Source organism: Xiphias gladius, chromosome 10 (assembly GCF_016859285.1).
Source record: "Xiphias gladius isolate SHS-SW01 ecotype Sanya breed wild chromosome 10, ASM1685928v1, whole genome shotgun sequence".
Classification (NCBI taxonomy): domain Eukaryota; kingdom Metazoa; phylum Chordata; class Actinopteri; order Istiophoriformes; family Xiphiidae; genus Xiphias; species Xiphias gladius.
The window spans coordinates 20,931,128-20,947,518 of NC_053409.1; the positions used below are offsets into that span (position 1 = coordinate 20,931,128).

At 36.5% G+C, this 16,391-nt stretch overlaps 2 protein-coding genes across 2 annotated transcripts; one reads left to right on the forward strand and one right to left on the reverse strand.

The window, feature by feature from the left end:
* The first annotated feature begins 68 nt into the window (after positions 1-68).
* LOC120795216 (ankyrin repeat domain-containing protein 66) lies at positions 69-3,914 on the forward strand. Its single transcript, XM_040136910.1, has 4 exons — positions 69-1,154; positions 1,465-1,745; positions 2,683-2,911; positions 3,108-3,914. The coding sequence occupies exons 1-4, from the start codon at positions 1,135-1,137 to the stop codon at positions 3,208-3,210; spliced, it is 633 nt and encodes a 210-aa protein (XP_039992844.1). The 5' UTR covers positions 69-1,134; the 3' UTR covers positions 3,211-3,914.
* Positions 3,663-14,501, reverse strand: adgrf3a (adhesion G protein-coupled receptor F3a). Its single transcript, XM_040136909.1, has 18 exons — positions 14,406-14,501; positions 13,642-13,696; positions 13,528-13,540; positions 13,292-13,420; positions 13,031-13,180; positions 12,801-12,907; positions 12,616-12,674; positions 12,393-12,517; positions 10,770-10,982; positions 9,382-9,633; positions 9,134-9,277; positions 7,655-7,769; positions 7,346-7,424; positions 6,892-7,071; positions 5,246-6,580; positions 5,121-5,162; positions 3,820-3,855; positions 3,663-3,730 (listed from the first exon to the last, which is right to left on the reverse strand). Exons 1-18 carry the CDS (start codon positions 14,450-14,452, stop codon positions 3,674-3,676), a joined length of 3,138 nt encoding a protein of 1,045 aa, XP_039992843.1. The 5' UTR covers positions 14,453-14,501; the 3' UTR covers positions 3,663-3,673.
* Between the last annotated feature and the right edge of the window lie 1,890 nt (positions 14,502-16,391).

Sequence of the window (16,391 nt, forward strand, 5' to 3'; positions counted from 1 at the left end):
ATTAGGGAATGACAGGTGTTTTGCTCCTCAGCGTCACTGTTTATTTGCGTTGAGATGAAAGCGATCAAAGTGGGTATCTGATGATACAGGCATGTAATCCTGAGTTGCAGTTCAGGGCCTGTTAACAAACTTCTAAGAATTACACTTAAGAATGCACTTAAATACCAAATTAAGATTTAAAAAAGTGTGTTCACTGAGTTTGAGCAATAAGACACAATTATCACTTACGGCGAAGTGTAACAGTATGATTCAAGAGCAACTCTCAAGTGATCAGATGATTGATCATATTTATGCTCAGATCAAGGAATAGCCAATCAAGGTGTGACCCTATATCTGCCATGTTGTACATTCTTAAAAAAAACCTTACTTTATTCAGTGCTTATTCTGCTAGAGTATATCGTTGTAATATTTGAAAGATGTTTTTATAATATTGAATAGGATTTAAGATTTAATTCCATGGACAGTGAATGCTTTTAATTTCTACATGGGAAACGATCTAATCTAACTGTAAATTAAATCTGTGTAAGATTTGTCAGTTTTTTCACACCCCTGATAAATGTCAAAAAAGAGATAGTGGGGTAACATCGTCTCAAATGCTCAATGACAGGAATTTTACTTTTATCTTTGACCAAAAATTTTTGACAATTTTACATTTAGCAGTTTGATAAATATGGGCCCCACAATCATTACGATAATTACAATTTTATAACGTTTCCGCTGCCAGTATAGGTTGCCAAATCTTTAAATAGATCTTGAATTATATCCCCTTTTAAAACCGTGACTGATCTGTTCAAGGGGGACACAGCTGTTCATTTTTGAGCGGGGATTTGGACTTCCATTTCATTGCTAAAACACTTACTGTAATTTACTTACTAGCTTTTTATAAACTTTTTTTAAGATTCATTTCGACATGCACAAATATGTGTAAAGTTCCCCAATAAACAAAGTACAGGGAACGATGACAGATTAATTCATAAAAATGTGGACTGTATATGGTCAGACATCCAAAAATTTAGACTTAAAGTACTGGTTTTAGTTTTAAATAGATGAATTTAGGTGTTATGAATCCACTGTTTTGTTTTTTTGTTTTTTAACGTTTTTAAACAACTTTATTGAAATAATTATAACGAGGGAATGATAGACAACGGACTTCCGTAAGTACATACTGTATCTAAGCATTACTGGTGTATTTTGAAGTAAACCCATTTTACTATTTTTTTTTTTTGTCAGAATCTTTGATTGCCTTTTGTAAACATTTTCTTTAATCAAATAAGGAACCACTGTTTAGCTGTGTTGCTTTGGGTGACGGTCGGCTAGCCTAACGCTCACTTAGCTTGAATTCTTTTAAATTCACAAACATTTTGAAATGCTAACGTAGTTCTTTCTCCACGGTATGAAAGACTTTTTTTGTAAACCTATTTGCTTTGTAAATTGAATCTCTTGTCTTACATGTACTTACAACAGACGCGCCCTGGTTATTGTCTCGACCTACGGCAGGTGGCAGCATCACCGTTTACAGGTTCAGGTGAGGACCAACAGAGTCACTGTCAGGACCCGGCGCCATGTTGGGTCGAATCGACTGTTGCTAGGCGACCTCTGTAACGAAATGACAGAGTTGCACCAGGCTGCAGCAGCAGGCGATTTTGACCGAGTTGAGGAGATTCTGAGGCAAAATAAATGCAATCCCAACCAGAGGGACATCGACTGGAGCTACAAGACACCTCTTCACTGGGCAGCAGCTAAAGGTAGTCGGCGGAACGGTGGAAAATGACCATACCCCTGCATATCACTAGTTTCAAGTTGCACCTGCCACCGTTCAAATACTGCGTTGTTGGCTACAGCTGTCTTGGGAATGGGTGACCAAAATGCTCTCAAAGGGGCCGGTATCATTTATTTGCCCCTCCTGTCGAGATTTTGTCAGACATTCATTGTAGTTAACTGTCTCACCATCAAATAATGTCTTTGTGCTGCCGCTGATTCATGAGAAGTAGGACAAAACAGGTTTTAAATTTGAAAATAAATAAATAAAAACCGAAATCTACTTTTCAAAACCAAGGTTTCGGCTATCAGACCGTGTTTTGGGACAACTTTTTTATTATTTATTATTTGAGGGGTTAATCTATGGATATTATACCTACTTGTTCAGTTTATAAAATGTCTGAAAATCTTGAAAAATGCTCCTTCCAAGTTCTCAGAGCTCAACATTTCATCTCCAAATGTCTTGTTTTGTTTTCCAACAGGACGGAACCAAAACGTATTGCATTTTCAATGATATTAAAGAAAGAAAAGCAGCAATTGGTCACACTGGAGAAGCTGGAAACGGGGGAATGTTTTTTAGCTTTTGCTTTATACATGACTTACTTTTAATTAATTAATTAACTTTTAATTAATCAGTTATCAAAAATGTTGCCTTGATGTTTATAAACTGATTAATTGTTCCACGATTAATACACTTTTGTTTACATTTGGGTAATGGACTATGCCTTGAATGTGTAGCACTCTTTTTGTTTCATTACTGTTGTTCCCTGCACAGGGATATTCTTATTCCTTCTGTCTTTTTGCGGTAGTAATAATTTTCTTTCATCACAGTAGATAAGAATTTGTTTTTAACAGACCGGATTATAAAAATCACCAGGTTCTTAATTGCATGTGTCAGATCACACTGCGATGCCTTTTCCACAGGACATACAGAAACGGTCAGGATGCTCATTGAGCACGGAGCTAGGCCCTGTCTGAGGACGGAGCACGGATGGACTCCTGCCCACTTTGCTGCAGAGTCCGGTCGGCTGGCCGTGCTGCGGCTGCTGCATTCTCTCCATGCTCCATTAGACGGGGAGGACTGCTGTGGAGACAAACCAGCCCGGATAGCCGAAATATATGGACACCAGGACTGTGTTCAGTTCCTTAAAAAGTATGAGATGGAGCCCAGATTTTGTTATTTCATTCTGTGAATCATCCCTCCTTGATTTTCACATTTGTGTCATACTTTAATTGAACTTTTCTTCAAAATACAAAGATTTTCTTTCAAACACGCAGCCCAATAACATTTCGCAATAGCTTTATACGGCAGTTCAGTAAGCAAATTGCCCTGTCTTTGTACGTTGCAGAGCAGAGACTGAGTGCCAGGCCTACCGCAGGTTGGCAGCCCAAAAAGGGATTTCAGTGGATGACACAGACGAGGAGTGGGCAGAACAAGGAATGGAAAAATGAAGAAAACAGGATCTCTACAAGCAACATTCAGATGTAGGCCGAACTCACCTTCACACAACAAAGTGCAAACAAGACTTACGTGTTTGTAGCCTTTCAGTTGTGAGTTTTGCAGTGGCTTTCCATCACAATGAAAAATGTAATGTAATACGTATGTAAAATGTATGTAATATACAGTATTGCTTCAATCACATTTGACATTGACATGTAGTGTAATATAACACAACAAACAAAGACTACAGCTTTGGAATTTTTCTTGTCAGAAAGATATGTACTAAACATATAATGAAATATTATACAGTGGATTTACACTTGTATCACAGGTAATAAGACAAAATAAACAACAAAACAAAACATAAAATAGTCACATCAGAGAGTATATGTGGCCTACTTTGCTATTATCTGTGGTTCTATGTGTATAATGTAGCATGTTGTGAATTAAGAGTACACATGTTTGAGACGATTTTCACTTCTTCCATGTTGATTCTAACTTTGTGGAGCTCTCGCTGATGGATGCTGGAGCCTGGAGAGAGAAGGAGAAGAATGTGTAAAATTAATCAGTAGACATTGTTGTGTTTTGCATAGGAGTAAACCTAGTCATAGTGCACTTACATTTTTCTTGAGACGATTCCGCAGCGCTTCACGGGTCTGTGAGAATTGGATTAAATCATTTTTAATGATTCTATACTGCATGTTTGTTGTTGATAACATTTCTTATTACACATTAAATAAGTAGAAAAAAAGTCTAACTTGTGATGATTTTTTGTCATTTGGTTACACCCCCAGATTTTGATGTACTGTCCCGATAGTGACCACAAATCCTAATATTTCTTCCCAGATAATTGTTGATGTTTTAAAACTTACCACAGTTCCCCTAAAAAGTGTGAACTCGGAGGAAATATTTTATCTTTTTTCACTTTATAACAAACTTTTTAAAGGAATAGTTGGGAAATACACATATTCGTTTTCTCACCAAGAGTTGCATGGGAAGAACGATACCTGTCTTATCTGTTCATTAAAGATGAAGCTGAAGTCAGCAGATGATTAGCTTAGCTTAGCATAAAGAACAGAACTAGGGTGAAACAACAAGCCTGGTAATTAAATAAACCCAATTTATTCAATTACCAGCATTAAGAATCTGTTACTCAGACAAATTTGCTTTCATTGTTGTTTTAAAGAAGTAAATAAACTGAATTCCATAAAATTAAACTGAGAACAGCTACAACAACCAATGACAGCTACCCAGATGTTTAATCAATGTCATCACATTTTTCAATCACTGCCTACACATAATATTTAGCACAGATGTAAAAGTTTACTCAGAAACGGCGAAAATGCAAATATCTATCTCGAATTTTAAGAATTGATAAAAATCATGATTAATAGAAAACACAATTTTTTTCCAGTCTTAGTCAGGGGTGCAACAGAATTGAAACGTTAAAATAGAGAACTCAGTGAATCACTCCTTTTCACCCTGGTGTCAGGTGCCTTTTTCTCATAATTCTGATAGCAACATACAGTAATACATGCTGCCGTAGAGTATTGTCCTAAGAATGCATCAGAGGGTGTAGTAACACAGTTTGTTCGAATACTACCTCTATAAAGACAGAGGGTTTCTAAGTAATCAACAAAAGTTGGGTCCCCTGAACTGTTTGCATTAACTTTCAAGGCTTAATCTACTTCCTTTGCTGCAGCTGAGTGGTGGGTTGTGTACGTAGGTGACTTTGAATTCTGACCTATTAAGGCTACTGAAGTTTGGTGGAGATACTGTATGATGATGATGATTCAAGAAAAAAGCCAGTCCTTTGACTCTTGGTGCTTTCAATATTCAAAAGAGTATCAAATAACATAACTGATCCAAAAATGCATGTATCTACATTATGATCTAGCAAGGTATTTTAAAACTACCTTACCAGTTTGTCCCCCAGGCATGTGGTTAACAAAATGAACAAACCCTGCAAATGAAACGACAGAGGTTACTGAGCAAGAAATACTTTTACTGGTTTAGGTGTTTAGCTGAAGATTATACTGACCATACCTGGAATGCGTTCAGCAGGGTAAAGGCATAATTGACCACATAGGCTATGACTCCACTTAGGGGTTCAAAAATCATTAATAAAAATCCGATAATCCAAGTGACACCGAAGATTGGAGTCAGAAGAAGAACTGACCTCATGGCAGTTTTGGCAGCTGTTTTTTCTTTTACATAAGATCTTTCTGTATTCTTGGGTTGATCCAAAAGCTTCATGATTACCACAAGCATGGAAAAAACATTGACGAAAACAATTATACCGACTGGTATGACAAATGTATGGATAGACCCTCGTAAAACTCCAGTATAAACCAGCCAACAGGTATCGCTGGAGAAGTACAAACCCTCAGCACCGCCATGGTTGGCAAGAAATGTGCCAGCAACAATAAGCAAAGGACATGCATAGCCCAAAATCAATGAGAACCTCAGGTAGTTTTTCCTGCTCACACTGTGGAACAGGTAAACTGCTTGATGAAGAAGTGTGGTGCTCAGGCACAACATCCAAAAGAACATGGACAAGTAACAGAAATGCTTCAACACCACAAAGGTCTTACACAAGATTTCTGAAACCTCACGTGGCTTGGAAGATGCTAAAAAACAGCAATCTGCAACTAGCAAGCATAGAGAAATGTTTATGTGGGCGATATGGCGTAAATATAAAGTACTTGTCTTAACTACAGCAGTCCAGACGGTCAGTTCTATCGCAATACTAATAATTAGAGATATGACTGATACAGATAGTCCAACATAGGTTATCTCAGTAGTCCCAGGTAACTCCACCGGATACTTAGACATCAGAATGGCAAATGTGGACAAATGCGTGCAAACGCAGCGTCCCTCATTAGAAGAACCCCCCCAGTTGCATCCATTCAATGACCATTCGCTGTTGTTATTGTCCCATGAGACACACTTAATGATAACATTTTTAGCCCTCGGCTTGAGCAACGGGAAGTCAATTTCAACCACAACTGAATCCAATTGTTCATTTTCAATAGTTGTTGACACAATAATGCTGTTAGGCACGTACGTCTCATCTTTGTTGGGCAAATAGTTCTCCAGTTGTTTAAATCCAGCTGTTTTTACATGGCCAGCGTCTGAGCGATCAAGACTGACACTGACATTGAACACAGAGTTGTTACATTTCAACCCCTGCTTGCTTTTGCATGTGGCTACCTCTACATTTCTTTTTTTATTGAGACGTGTTAGATTTGTCATCTTAATTAAATGCTCAACAGAAATCAGATATCTCTCAGCCAATGACAAATTGCCTTCGTCACTTTTTCTTTTCCAAGATTTTTCAAGAGACTTCTCCAGTAAATTGCTGGATGATTCCAGAAGGTTCTGCAAAGAAAAAAGCTTGTTTTAGTTGCAGCTGATTTCAGTACATCTCTGCTCAAAGTTAGAGAAAGCCTTTCTCCTTGTATTAATTCTGAATAAGAATAAGTAGACATATTTTACTGTCAAATATGCCTATTTGACAGTATTTATACTTATTATTTTAACAAAATAATCATTATTATTAGGGTGTGATTTCATGAAAATCTTAAGGGTTGCGACGATAAATGAAAAATTTATTGTAAGTACTGGTAATTCCCTTTTAAACCCCAATGATAACATTCAGTAAGGATAATCAAAGATTCTGTAATACTTACATTCACTGTTGAGTCATTATTTATTTCTTTTAGCTTTTGTCTCAAGGTCGAGAGTACGTAAACTGATGCATTCATGTCAGCAAAAGTGTTGATATGCTTCGTGTTATTAGTGACGTTCTCAAAGCGGGAAAATACCGCTGCAGCATTTACATCCAGTAAGCCAAGTCCACTGTCAATCATCTGTAAAAACAATGATGGTTTATGGGTGTTGATTAATTGTGTCAAAATGTAAATCGCCAGCTACCACCAAGGATTTAATCTCCAAAAATTTAAGGCTAACTATTTAATGCATAAAAACGTGATCATCCCTTCTGTAAAAATATAATTTTGTGGTATGTCTTTATGCTCTCAGTATGTAATAGCGTTTTGAATACCAATATACTTTAATTCGTTGCTTTATATCTTCTATATGAGATCTCATTTGTTTAACTTCAGTGAGGAAAGTTAGGCTTACATTTGCCCTTTGCAGCACATTATTCACCTGCCGGTTCACACACTCTGACACCTCCTCTTCCCATGTCACAGGTGTAGTGCTGGAACGATTAGTTAAATTATTGATGGGACAGAAAATGAAACATCAACAAATATGACTATTGATGAATTGTTTAAGTCATTTTATAAGCAAAAAATGCCCAAACTTTAAATTTTAGACAAAACAAGCAATTGTGTCGGGCGTGTTTTATGGACGATATATGTACCAAATGTTTAATGGATAAATCTGAAAAGTATTTACTGATTAAAATATGATCAGTTTCAGCCCTACTCGTTATTGCATTTCCTTTGTCTTTGTCCATCTTCGTTCTTGCATTTTAATACTGTGGTGTATCCAGCTTTGGTGTCTTCCCAGTCGCCTTCAGCCGCACAGAATGGGTCACCGGCTGTTTTGAAGAAGAAAAGTTGAGGCTTGATTTATCATTTATTACGTGCGGAAACTGAAAGAATTTGTGTCAAGTTAACCTGAGGATAACAAGAAGTTAATCTAAAATTCAGTTGCAGCATGTGACGATCACTGAAGCATAAAATAGTTCATAAATAATGCAGATATTCGCTGTGTCCGAAACCACTCTCATCATCACTCGATCAATATGCCCCACATTAATGGTTCCCAAACTGGGGATAGGGACACCCCAAAGAGGTCACAGGGCCAGTTCATTATTGACCTTGTACACACGTCTGTGAAAAAACATTCTAACCTCAAGTTCACTTACGAGCTTTTTACTATGGGAGTATTAGTATAAGAAGTAATGCATTATATTGCATTACTTATATCACTATATAAAAATACTCTATTACTATTATATACTATATATATTATTACATTATATGCTGTATCGTGATATTCTCTTCTATTTCTATTATATATATTTCATCACATTGTGTTATTACTCTATAGCGTGTGCATATTACATATATTGCACATACATATATAACATTACATACTTTAATATATCATTGTGTTTATTTGTATTTATTTTTAAAGTGCTCGGTGAGTGTACAGTCTAATTGAAATATATGTATATATTATATATAGCTGTTTGAATGTAACCTCCTATTTAATCTACTTTTTATCTATTTCATTAAAATAGATCTTTGTCCGTTTTCATACATCTTAGTCCGTCTCTGTGCCGCTGTAACGTGACCCCCCAGGGATCAACAAAGTCTTAATTTATATTTTTCTGGAACTTTTGGTCCTAACCCAAGGGCTTCTTCAGTGACTGCATATTTGTCCCCTTCTTATCACTAAAGTTCCATATTAGGCGATAAACAACTGAGTATGTTCAATTCATTACAGGAGGCTGCTGGAAAAAGCTCGGGAAAAAGCTAAAAAAAATGAATCTTGGTTTTCGAATATTTTATCACAGACCGCTGTTTTGGTTAAACCGTAAGTCAGACATTTGCAACCAATGACACATGGTTACGAGTGGACGTCACAGGACAGGGAACCACTGCTCTACATAATAAAATATTTTACACTAGAGTGGGCAGTAAACTGAGATTTCAGTCACTTATGAATCATGAACCTATTAAAGGCACAACATTGTTGTGGGTTTTTTAGCTAAAAGTAACGTACATGTTATATTTTGCATTCCATTGTGGGATTATTTGAGAGGGATTTATAGTACATAAGAATTAACACCCTCAAATAAAACAGCAAAAAATCAATATATTGCTGGCAAATGCCAAGTGATGTCGGACATAGCCCCCCTATTCTGACAGTGTTTTACATAATATTAAAACATACCATGTATGATATTGATACTAAATGAAGCATTTCTCGTTTGACCGAGACTGTTCTGAAATATGCACATTAGTTCTGGGTTTTGCATGGATGAGTCGCAGCCAGTCACTGCCTCAGCTGCATAAACAAGTGTTTCTCCAGAAGATTCTGCAAGGATCACATATGCGTGTCATGTATTTTCGTAACAATCTTTCACAAGGATTCCTTTAAAAGAATGGGCGAAGAAGAGGAACGCAAGAAAATGTACTTACCAGGAAGTGTCTTTGGAATTATTTTAACTTTTTTGTCTGAGCTCCTCCAACTCACGTTATAGGCTTCTTTGCTTTTCGCTATCTCACATTTGACTCTTACTTTCACGTTATCCTCTTTGTTTTCACAGCGGGGAAATCCTGGATTCTTGGTGGTGTCAATGTTTGGCAGAAGAGCTACATTCATTACAGCACTGGATTTGTGACATATGTTGACAAACGCTGACCCCTCACAGTAGCCACATGTGTATTCTCCTGAGGAAAAAAACACAAATAGTGATAAGAGTTAAGGCCACTATACGTAAAACTTGGATGCGATTATTCTAATTATGTTTTCTTTTGTGAGGAAAAATAGAAAAAATCCCAGTGAAAATTCAGCTGAATTATTTTACGACAGGTTTTCCCTTGTCTCCACCAACACAAAGAATGCACGCATTTTCTTAGGTTGCATTCAAAACTGTTATTTGTATTTCCAGCAAAATGTCCTAAAAGTATCAAAAGTAAAAGTATTCATTACGCAGATATTATTTTATATATTATACCATTGGATTATTATCATTATTATTATTGATACATCAATGTGTAAGTAGCATAATGTGGCAGCGGGTCCAGCTGGAGCTAATTTTAACAACTTTAGTTTTTGTAGTCTAGTTCAACCTAAAACAATGCATCATATTTTGTGTGTTAATCGTATGTTTTGTATATACTCCACAGGTTTAGCCTCGCAGTCCTGTAACACTGTCCAACTCACAAGCAGTTAAGAAAAACATTGATGAGGCAGAGCTAAAGACATTGTCTTTTTAATGCCTCACATTCTCCTTCCTTGTCAAAACATGCTGCCTACATTACTCACACTGCAACGCAACCACAGACAGTTGGGCTGGAGATTTGGTTGTGTTACGGAGGTGTGGTAAACTCACTTCTTTCTAACCCCACACCCACAGATTTCTTTTCATTTTCAAACTTGTACTTTTCAGACCCATCCAACTCTGACTTAAGTAACGTCACTTGAGGACATTTGTCGTATCTCTTATATAATTTTTCTTTTTTTTTTTTTTTTTTACACCTTTGCAGTAATACTCTACAAAGCCTGTACACAGACGTTCACCCTTTAACCTGCAAAGTAGTGGAGTAAAAAGTACATTTCCCCTCAAAAATGTAGTGGAGTTGAAGAATAAAGTGAAATAAAATGGCATAAGCTGGAAATACTCAAGTACAAGAACCTCAAAATTGTACTTAAGTACAGTACTTGAGTAAATAAACTTTGTTACTTTCCACCACTGATTACTAATTTACACACACACAAACACACACACACACACACACACACTGTAAGACAGCGGGCAGGCTAAAGGTCTAAAATGTAAATACAGTGGCTGAAACATATGTACCTTCCCAGACTTCTGAAACTTTGATCGTGAGGATGGTTGTCTCTGACACTGTTGTGAAATTTGACTCGGTGCCTGTAGTTATATTATCTACGCCGTTCGGTGTTTTCAGGTGCCACATCAGTGAGCTGCTCAGATTCGCCTGTGATGTGCATGTGAGTTCCTGCACGCTGTGATACATCACAGGGCTCGTCGGCGTCCTCAAAGAGACGATACCTGTGAAAAATATGAGCTGAATCAGTATAGAGACCATGAGCAACATCCAGAAGGTAAGATTTGTGTCTGTCTGTGAGTCAGTGTAGTTTTTGGGACTCTACAACTTTGCTTAAAGCCACAGCAAAGTTATTATCTTTGTTATGTGCCCCTACTTTGAAAATGAAGGAAATTATCACCAACCCCCCTTTCTGTGAAACAAAAATGATTTCACACAAAACAGCTAAAAAGCATTGTTCGCTCCAATTTAGAAAAAAAAAACAATCCTCGCCTCTAGTGCAGATAGTTTTGGTTTTAACTGCTGAGATTTTGAGCTCTCTACCTCTGAGATGAGATGCGAGTGGAATTTCATTTTTTGCTCTTCAAAACATAGAAAAATGGCAACGTGTTGTTCCAGAAATAATGTCCTCCGGATAATGTATTCTCTTTTCCTTAAAACTACTTTTCGCAAAAGAAATAGTCCATCTAAAAAACCGTTGACAGGTAGGCCTATGAATTATGGGAAAACGTGTGATTATTGATGAAAGTGCTGTGGGAACCAAAAATGAAAGGTCATTTCCTTCCATTTTGTCTCGAAATGGCAGACACCAAAATCTTAAAGCCTCATTATATAAAACCAAAACTATATGCGCTAGGTTTAGCGAGGAGGGTTTTGTGACTTACAAACTTTTCCCATGGCTTTCAACTGTGTCAGACAGTCTTCATCAGTGGAATATGATTTCAGCCACAGCACTTTAAGGACGTCTCGTCTTTATTGACCTAACCTTGTAAAGTCTGACACATGAAATGCTTATCAGAAAATTCTACATTTTTTAAATTTCTGCATTTTATTTATCTCAAATGGATTTTTTTTTTTTTTTCGGAAACAAATATATACATATTTTTGCATTTCATTTGTATTTTTAGATTTATTTAAAAAAATTTTTATGTGTCTAAAGTTTATTATATAGTTAATAAGATTTAAATTATACATACAATATATACAGTAATACACGCATGCATATAATATTGATCTATTGTTTTTTTATCAGTTCAATAATTTATTTACTTATTGCTATTTTGTTATAGTGTACTTCACTGTAGTATATTACTATATATTGTAATTTACATATACTATATCTATCGTTCAGTTCACCCTGTGAGAAGCATGAATGTTTGTACCACATTTTATACCAATCCCTCGAGTATATGCTTAGATATTTCAGTGGATGATGGAAAAATTTGGCCCGCTGGTGGCGCTAAATGATAAGTCAGTCGCTGGGATTCACTTTCTGGGCACCATGAATATCTGTCCAAAACTTCGTGGCAATCCGTCAAACAGTAGTTGAATCTAAAGACTAGATTTAAAGAGGACAAACCAGGTTTAAAATGAATCCCAACGGGTGCATCCCACTCTCCATTAGATACATTTACCTGTCGTTTCCAGCCTAACTGAAGCTGACAGAGTTTTGCTCAGGGTGTTTGATTTGTCAGTCAGATCCTGTGGGTTGACGTTGGAAACAATGGTCATTTCAAACTCTCCGATGACGCTTCCAGAACTTCAGTGAGGAAAAAAATAAAGATTTCGGTCACATATTGAAAACAGACCCCGGTGAATATGATACCAATTATTTTATTTGTAAGCAAAAACAAATACCTGTATTTGGTCATTTTAAAGATGTCGAATCCCACCAAAGTGCTGTACACCTTTTTTATCTGAAAGGCAACACATCAGTTTATCATTGGAAAATGAAAATACCTAAATCAATTAAATTATTCTACATTATTCCCATTATTATTACTTAAGTAATGTGCTGTTTATTCATGAATTCTTGTTTTTACCTCTTGTGACAAATTGTTATTACAATCCTTAAATTCCGAAGAGTGACTTTCTGACAGACAATCGTGATAGGACGTTCCCTTTAAAGTAATGGATCCTTTGATACTAACTGTGACGAAAAAAGGATTTCAATTTTTGGGATGCTTACATGCTTGATAAACTCAATACACACACACAAATATATATATATATATACACTATATACTCGTGCAAACACAAAATGACCAGATACCTGTGGTGTTTAAAACACACATGTGAGATGAGTTTTTGGGGAAGGTGCATTCGTCGTCACAACATGCCTTGTTGAACTTACAAACTTTATCACTCCATCTGTAGCCTGGCTCGCAGTTACAATTTAAGCTGTCAGAGGCACTCACACAGGCTTATTAGGAAAAAGCACAATAGTTTTACTCTGGGATCAATTCTTTTTTTTTTCCCCAGAACTAAATCAATCAAAAGATGCAGTATTTGAAATATTAGAAAAATCGTTTACTTGTTGTCTTTTGAAGCCTGTCAACTTGCAGGTTGGCGATACTCACAGAAAATGTCCCTGAACCAGTTATGTTTCCGATTGCACTTTTCTCTATTATCAATTTGGCATAATACATTTGTGTTGACCTGGCTGAAACATACAAAACAAAAAGGCATCAAAAGGCACAATATCAATTTAAGAACAATGTTAGGCTAAAAACAATTTGCTCATTTTGAAACGCATACAATTCATTTTACCTTCCACAGTAGCCTGTTAGAGTAAAAAAAAGAAAAATCATTAGATTTAATGTAATTTAATGTTGCAGTTTTGAATTTTAAGATCTAAGGTGTAATCATGTGTTAGTGACTAACCTGACAGATGTTTCGTCCCATGATATAGAGAAATATAAAGGCTAACATCTTGTGCCTGCAAATAATAAATAATGTAAGTTCATTTGAGTTGGCCTCTGGGAAAAAAAACAAATCTTCACTGACTGACGGTAAGAACTCAGTGGCCACACTATTAGGTACAATTTATTGCCATTCAATACAACAGCTCTGCCATAAATTCTACCTTTACTGCACTTTTAATGAACAAAATTGTAGTTAAATAAATTAAACCCCTGCCAGAGTCCTTGTCTATTTGGCAACATTCTTAAGTCTCCCTATTTAGCATAGGCAGAAGCTCAGTTGAACAACTAAAATGATTATACGAATGATTAAATTAAAATTAATCAATTAGGTTTAAAATGTTTCTGAGTTGTTTGGTCGGTGAGGTTCACTCCTGTTCTAACAGCTATTCTGATCACATCAGACCAAAGGGCCTATTAGATAATAGTTATGACTGCACTGAATTCCTGAGATGAAAATCTTTAAAACAAAAAAGGAATTTGGCATTCAGAATAACTTATGAGTACATTCCAAAGAAGTTACAAAACGATTTGTGTTTCGAAAGTGAAACAGTTAACTACTTGCTAATCTTTAAAGCTGCTCAAACAACGGTTGTCCTATAAAACAAGCTACTCTCAAATGCTGCATGCTCCAATTAAAAGGGCCAGTATGACATTTGATGTTTTCTAGGAAAACATGAGATGTGAATTTAAAGAAGGATAATCAGTATAGACGGATCGGCCAACCTGTTTTCCTCGATTTTTATCAGCGAACCATCACAGTAGCATCTCATGGCGTTAGAAGAGCCCGTCCGTGCCCACAAATGACAGCGGCCCAGCGATGGAGCTGATGCTGCAGCAGCTTACAAGTGAATGAAAAACATGAGACCAGAGTCGATTTTTCCAGGACATTACAGTATATAATCAGTAGCCGAGTTTACTGCAGGTGAACATGCAAAGTTACAAAGGCCGTTATGTAGGACTAATTTGACTTTCAAAACAGAGACTACATGGTGTTTGTGTTATGAAACTATTTAGAGGTGACATGTCAGACTATAGAACAAAGTGTGTAACGTGACAGCGGATGATTCCATATTTCCATTTTGACCTAAATCCCTTTAATGAACTTTAGTTGATATATACTTAAAATATATATACATATTATACAGTGGCAGTGAAAGGACTTTAAGGTGTACAGGATGGCTTTTACCCAGTCTATCTGATATGTGTATTGACAGCGAGTTATGGCAGCATTAGTGGAATACACCTACCCACTGACTCTTTGAAAGGAAAAGGTGATACCCTTTGTATGAACATTTAATGGGAAAATAAAATTTCTGCTCATACTTATTTTTAGCCACACTCTGGAGCCAGACTGAAAGATCCCAACATCTCTTTGATGGATCGTTGTGAGATTTTGTGCAGATGTTCATATTCCCAAGAGGTTGTACCCTAGTGGCTTTGGTGACAGTCTGACTTTTCCTCCAGCATTACCAGCAGGTTATATTTTTCACTTGTTTGAAATATCTCAACATGTACTAGATGGATTAGCACAAGTCTTTTTAGAGAGATTCGTGGTTCCCAGAGGATGAATCCCAATCAATCCCATTACTTTTCCTCTGGCGCCACCATGGGCTGCCATTTTTGGCTTTGGATGAAATGTCCCAACAACTATTGGATAGAATTGCCACGAATTTTTGTACAAATATTCATCTCAAAGCCTTCTGTGTCTAAGTACAACCTCACGGAGCTGCTAACATCACTGTAGGTTATGCCTAGTGGCACTTGCAGCCCACATTTCGTTTGACAAGCTCAAACATGAAAAAAAAAAAGGCTCTGCAGAAATAAGGATAAAGGTTACGGTCCTGCATGTCTGCTGTAAGTTGCAAATTTAGTTGATTCACCTGCAGGCACATCAGTGAGTCCAGCAGGATAGTCAACCTTCCTGAAGGAGTACTTCTTCACTGATGCAAATTTCCTGCTGGACTTCTTCACGACAGCAAAATATTCAAAAACATTCGAATGATATTTAAAGAAGAGGATTTCACCACAGTTTCTGTTTTTAATGAGATGTCCTTGTAAAGGCTTTCATTTAGTAAAACTGTAAAAGTAAACACAAATTCCATTAAATATTTATTAGTTAATTTTATATATGATTATTAATTCGATTTTTTGTTTGTTTGGGGAAGGGCTCATTATAACTTATTGAGGACTCAAACTAAAAAGGATTTGAGAATAACTTGTAACTTGCCTCACCTCTATAAACGAGTCAATATGAAGTCATAACCTCTATGTGCTACAACTAATTGCATCTTTTATTTACAGATTTGACTTTCTGGATTGGAAGTACACGTATTTAGCTCTGACATTTCTAAAATGGTATCCGTATGAATGTCAGGTGTTAGATGAGGTTTCATTTCGAGCACTGACACATGCAAAAACACATGCAATAAAGGCAAAACGACAGTGCACAAAGGTGTTATATGATTTGTAATTACAGACTTTTTGGACTGTTTATTGGCTAGAATTCTTACGCAACCCTTGAGTTTAGGACTTTCATGTAGGCGGAGTACAGAGGAGCTTTGTGAGAGGACTCTTCCTTTTTCTGATCCTGTTTTGATAAACCTATTTACTGGTGTGCAAAACTCTGAGCTCACACCAAAGATCTTGGTTGTTTCAAATATAGTGTGAATGTGAATGTTCAAATTATTTATGAGGAACAAATTTATTTAG

Excerpts from the sequence above, each read along its gene's own strand:
- LOC120795216 (XM_040136910.1), top strand. The coding sequence starts at position 1,135 with ATGATAGACAACGGACTTCC. Across the intron at positions 1,155-1,464 it reads ATGATAGACAACGGACTTCC|ACGCGCCCTGGTTATTGTCT; the intron begins GTAAGTACATAC and ends TACTTACAACAG. Across the intron at positions 1,746-2,682 it reads TCACTGGGCAGCAGCTAAAG|GACATACAGAAACGGTCAGG; the intron begins GTAGTCGGCGGA and ends CCTTTTCCACAG.
- adgrf3a (XM_040136909.1), bottom strand. The coding sequence starts at position 14,452 with ATGAGATGCTACTGTGATGGTTCGCTGATAAAAATCGAGGAAAACAG. Across the intron at positions 9,278-9,381 it reads AATTCCAAAGACACTTCCTG|AATCTTCTGGAGAAACACTT; the intron begins GTAAGTACATTT and ends TGATCCTTGCAG. Across the intron at positions 6,581-6,891 it reads ATAATGACTCAACAGTGAAT|AACCTTCTGGAATCATCCAG; the intron begins GTAAGTATTACA and ends TTTTCTTTGCAG.